At 42.9% G+C, this 5000-nt stretch overlaps 1 protein-coding gene across 3 annotated transcripts in view; it reads right to left on the bottom strand.

The window, feature by feature from the left end:
- The window catches only part of LOC143514711 (dolichyl-diphosphooligosaccharide--protein glycosyltransferase subunit STT3B-like), a 172611-nt gene that overhangs the window by 15041 nt on the left and 152570 nt on the right, over positions 1–5000 (bottom strand). For all 3 annotated transcript variants that reach the window (XM_077006237.1, XM_077006238.1, XM_077006239.1), the window contains exon 6: positions 728–826. In XM_077006237.1, the coding sequence (XP_076862352.1) occupies positions 728–826 (99 nt within the window). The remainder of the gene's footprint in view (positions 1–727; positions 827–5000) is intronic.

Here is a 5000-nt window from a genome sequence, read left to right as displayed (position 1 = left end):
AAGTGTAACACTCAGTTTATACCTCCCTCCATCCTCCAACACTCCCTCCATCTTCCACCACTCCCTCCATCCGACTCTACAATGGCTCCAAAATCTGCTTCTGTAGGTGTTTTACATTTACCCTGCAAAACCACCACAGATGTGTATTTCAGGAAAACCCAAGAGAATGTTAAACCCCAGACAGGGAGGTCTGTGAGGGCGGAGTCACATAGCACTGGGGAGGGCGGAGTCACACAGCACTCCCATCTGCTCCATCCATCTAACAGGGAGGCCTGGGAGGGCGGAGTCACACAGCAGAGGCAGATCTGAGCACAGTTCAATGAAGGATAAAGCCAGATGGAGGCGGAGTTTAGCACATCTCCTTGAATCTCAAAGTCAGATGGAGGAGGATCTCTCACTAATGGGGAGGTGTAGATGCAGTATACACTGTAGTAGTCACTCTTAATTAAGAGAGTGATGAAGCAGATTAAACAGTACAGATACTACACTCACAGCATCACCACTCACAGCATCACCACTCACAGCTTCACTACAGCACCAAGTGTGTGTGGAATCCACATCTACTGCTCTAATCATTCCATTTAAGTCAATGATCATGTAGTTGTCTGCTATCTATCCAGCTCACACTTGTAGTAAGTCACTTAGACCGAAATTTCAATGGACTTCATACAAAAATCCTGTCAGTCACCACATACCGACCAACCCAGGTGTGCAGGGAGGGGCTTACCAGCCGCAGACATGTGCTCACTGGTCCTGATAGGCTGGAATCCAACAAATGGAATCTGCATGGACAAGACCAGGCCCACGATGTAGAAAGTGCTGTAGGCTGTGAGAGAGAGGGGGAGGGAGGGGGGGTAAATCCATCAGCCCCAGCACAGGTATTGATTTATTTGCAAAGCAGCAATATTTCTAAAGGCCACTACACAAATATATTCCATCCTTTGAGATCAGCTGAAACAAGGTAAAATATTGTCTGCACTTTCCCTCTGAAAGCAGCACGCAGTGGAACCACCCGCTCCGTGTTGCTAGCGGAGTGCAAATAACAGATCTCATTCATAAAGATTTGCTGTAACTGGTGAGTGTGAACACACACAGGATGAAACAACATGGAACGCTGTGACATCAAAAAGGAAAACCGGATTCTAGAACAGAAATTTCAGTTCCATCAAAACAAGCTAGAAACCCAGACGGAAGGCTGAAGCTGCAATCCTCACACTCACCAAACTCTGCCACACCCATTCCACACTGTGTGCAGAAGAGCAGGGTTACAGTGTTATATGGACAATGGGTCACAGCGTTGGACAAGAATGACATGCTGGGGGTGAACAGGGGGACTCCCAGAATCAGATACATTATTGTGGGTGACACTAAGATAAGAATTAACCAGTGGCAAACCCAGATAATGCAGAAAACATACCTTAACCATTAAACTGCAATTGACAAAATGGCTTGTTGAATTTATGTGGTTTAGAAGGTCTTTAAAATAAAACACAGGGCTGGTCCTGCCTAACGATAGTGTCCTAACAATAGTGTTGATAGGAGTGTGTAATGTACTTTAGTATCATTTACTATTGCACACTGTACTGCTACAAGCATGGCTAGAGGAGTGGATTTCAGCTATAATAATAATATCAACAACAGCAGCAGCAGCAGGGCTTTTTACTGTCCTACTGGGCTGTTTACTGCCCTGCAGGGTTGCTTGCACTACTGTCATGCAGGGCTGTTTAGTGTCCTACAGGGCTGCTGAATGTCCTGCAGGTTGGTTTATCCTACTTTCCTGCAGGGCTGTTTGCTTTACTGTTCTGCAGGACAGTTTGCTCTACTGTCCTGCAGGGCTGTTTAGTGTCCTACAGGGCTGCTGACTGTCCTGCAGGTTGGTTTATCCTACTGTCCTGCAGGGCTGTTTGCTCTACTGTCCTGCAGGGCTGTTTAGTGTCCTACAGGGCCGCTGACTGTCCTGCAGGTTGGTTTATCCTACTGTCCTGCAGGGCTGTTTGCTCTACTGTCCTGCAGGGCTGTTTGCTCTACTGTCCTGCAGGGCTGTTTTCTCTACTGTCCTGCAGGCTGTCTGATGTCTCTCATCTCCTCCAATCATCCATCATGGAGGTTTCTGGGTATCGGCAGGTGACTCCTTCACACAGAGCATCTGTCTGAACAAACAGCCCTGTGGGGAGGACTGACCTGCTGCTCTACGAAGGGGAGGCAGTGGGCCCAGTCCTCCCGCCAGAGGACTCCTCTTCCTCGCTCTTCCTCACACACACCCCTGAAGAGGCTATGACATGAGGTCAGTTCCACACATCATTAGAAGCAAACGAAGTGAAGCTTAAAACAATCGATCGCCTCAGGAGTTTTTCCACCCTTGCTTTCAATAACGCTGATGTTGACACAGCACTAATGAGACATTCTCCTCTCCTTCCTGCACAGGGAGATAATAAGTTGTGTTTGGGCTGCTGGTAAACCTGTGAGTGAGTTCTGGTCTTCCCACACCGCTGTAGAACAGGACACCATAGGACAAGACACTGTAGGACAGAGCGCCGTAGGACAGGACACAGTAGTACTGGACATTGACAATATGGCATGACTTCCAGCTAGTGCTGCCAGAGGCCACCTGGAGCTCAAATGTCCTGTCCTATGTCCTGTGGCCTCTGTGTGTGACCATAATATTATTCAACCCACACTGGGAGATAATTAATAAAAATTTCACACTGAAGCTGCTATTGCTGATTGGCTACACAAGTGACTCTGCTGAAGGTGAAGAGTGTAGTTTAGAGTGTAGTTTAGAGAGGGTTTGGATTAACTCCACTACATCACACTATATCTAACACCACTATCATTTACATATAATGTAATATATAAAATATAAATTAAATAACCCAATAACAAATAATATAATTTTTAAATTATTATTATATTAATTATTTAGATATATTACAGTTTTTTACAACTGCTAACATGCGTTTCCCAATACTTGAGATACATTTTCAAAACTCTAAACACAGCAACACATTTATTTCATACAAATAGCCAAATAGTTAATATTCTGTTCAAAAACACATTTTCTTAACTAAATACCAACTCTGCATTTCACGCAAACAAAGTTTTTGTTTATATACACCAACTTTGTTAAAACACAGCAAACCTGGTTCAGTATCCAATCATTCTTTGAAACACTAGCACAGATTCTCTATTCGAGATTATCATAGTCACTCACTGTACAACCACTGTAAAAAAAACTAACATTTGATGGCAATATAGAAACAGTATTACATGTAATATTTACTCTCTCCCAGCAACCAACAGACATTATACAGTAACTGTATACAGTAACTGTAATCCGCTTCATTTGGACTCAAATGTACATTTTGGGCAACATAATGTCTACACAATGAGTGATATTTACTGTTAGGTACTATATGGGATGTAGATTAGACAAAAAAAGAGTCAGTAACAGTTTAGCAGTAAAGGTTATATTTTACTGTATTAGGGACATTACTGTAAATTGTGGCCTAACCCAAAAAATTATTACCATAATTGTAAACATAATTAGCCATGGTCCCATATGTGTAAAAATACACATATACAAAGAAATCTTCAGTTGAAATGTCTCTGCAGCCGGGATCTATTGCATCCAGGAGGGACATTTGGTCATGAGAATGACAGAATGCTACACTGTCACATCACAAATGTCCTCGTGTTTCCTCCCACCTGTTCCCTTTCTGCTTCTGAAACCAGTTGTTGTTAGAGGTCATTCAAAAATGAAAGAAGGAGGTCACTGTTATAGGGACCAATCTGGCATTTGTGAAGGACCAAACCAGCACTTGAGATTGCAGGACAAATTGTTATATTTGCTCCTCACTGGTATATTACTGTACTTCATTTTATTTCATTGATCTATATGTGCAAAAATATGTATTACAGTAATAGCTTTTCAGCTGCCTTTGTTTTTGCAGAACTTTGCAATTTATACAATATTTAAGGTTTTGAACCTTAGGTTTTCATTTTTGACATGCTGTGTACAAGCAATTGTAAATAAGACAAAAATGATCCAGAATTTTGTTATTGGATAACCTTGTGTGTATAGAAAATGTAAGCATTATAGAAACATGTAAAATGACTGCATTTTGTGCCAAAACAACATGAATTGTGCTAATTGTATAGCCACTGAAAACTGTTGTGTCCACTGTGTTCAGAGTTTTGAAAATGTGACTACAGATTGGACAAATGCATTTTAGCAGTTGTAAAAAACTGTAATTATTTGCCCCTAGTTTTGGTCTGATTCCATTACACCAGGCAATGTGATAAACTAATGACACACTTCTCAGAAACACTCAAGAATGTGTTCACACACCTGCACTGCACGGCCAATGGCAACCAATCAAACATCCTGGCCAATGGCTACCAGTGATTGCTGGATTGAAATACTGTGCTGTATGTTACCAGAGGAGCAGACGGCTGCTCTCCTGTGTCATCACCCACAGTGGACCAAGCAGACGGAGCTCTTTAACAGACGGAAAACAGGCGGCACTGGACCACTGACAAGCTGCTTGTCAGCGAGGCTAGTGTGTTCCATACTGGGCAGCTGGTGAGAATGCGTTAACCTCTGCATTTTACTTGTGATAGTGTGGGCCGTTATGTCTGAGTGGTAGTTTGGGCCATTTTGTCTGAGTGGTAGTTTGGGCCGTTATGTCTGAGTGGTAGTTTGGTTTGTTATGATTGAGGTGTAGTTTGGGCCTTTATGGCTGAGTGGTACTTTGGGCCGTTATGTCTGAGGGGTAGTTTGGGCCATTTTGTCTGAGTGGTAGTTTGGTTTGTTATGATTGAGGTGTAGTTTGGGCCGTTAAGTCTGAGTGGTACTTTGGGCCGTTATGTCTGAGGGGTAGTTTGGGCCGTTAAGACTGAGGGGTAGTTTGGGCTGAGTAGTGCCTCGTTATAAGCACATTTTACTTAGAAATGTTTTGTGTTGCAGTAACAGTCAACATTAATTGTGAAGACTGCTTCTC

This window comes from Brachyhypopomus gauderio, chromosome 5 (genome assembly GCF_052324685.1).
Source record: "Brachyhypopomus gauderio isolate BG-103 chromosome 5, BGAUD_0.2, whole genome shotgun sequence".
NCBI classification, from domain to species: Eukaryota; Metazoa; Chordata; class Actinopteri; order Gymnotiformes; family Hypopomidae; genus Brachyhypopomus; species Brachyhypopomus gauderio.
The sequence above is the reverse complement of the archived record's forward strand: the minus strand, read 5'-3'. Positions and strand labels throughout refer to the sequence as shown.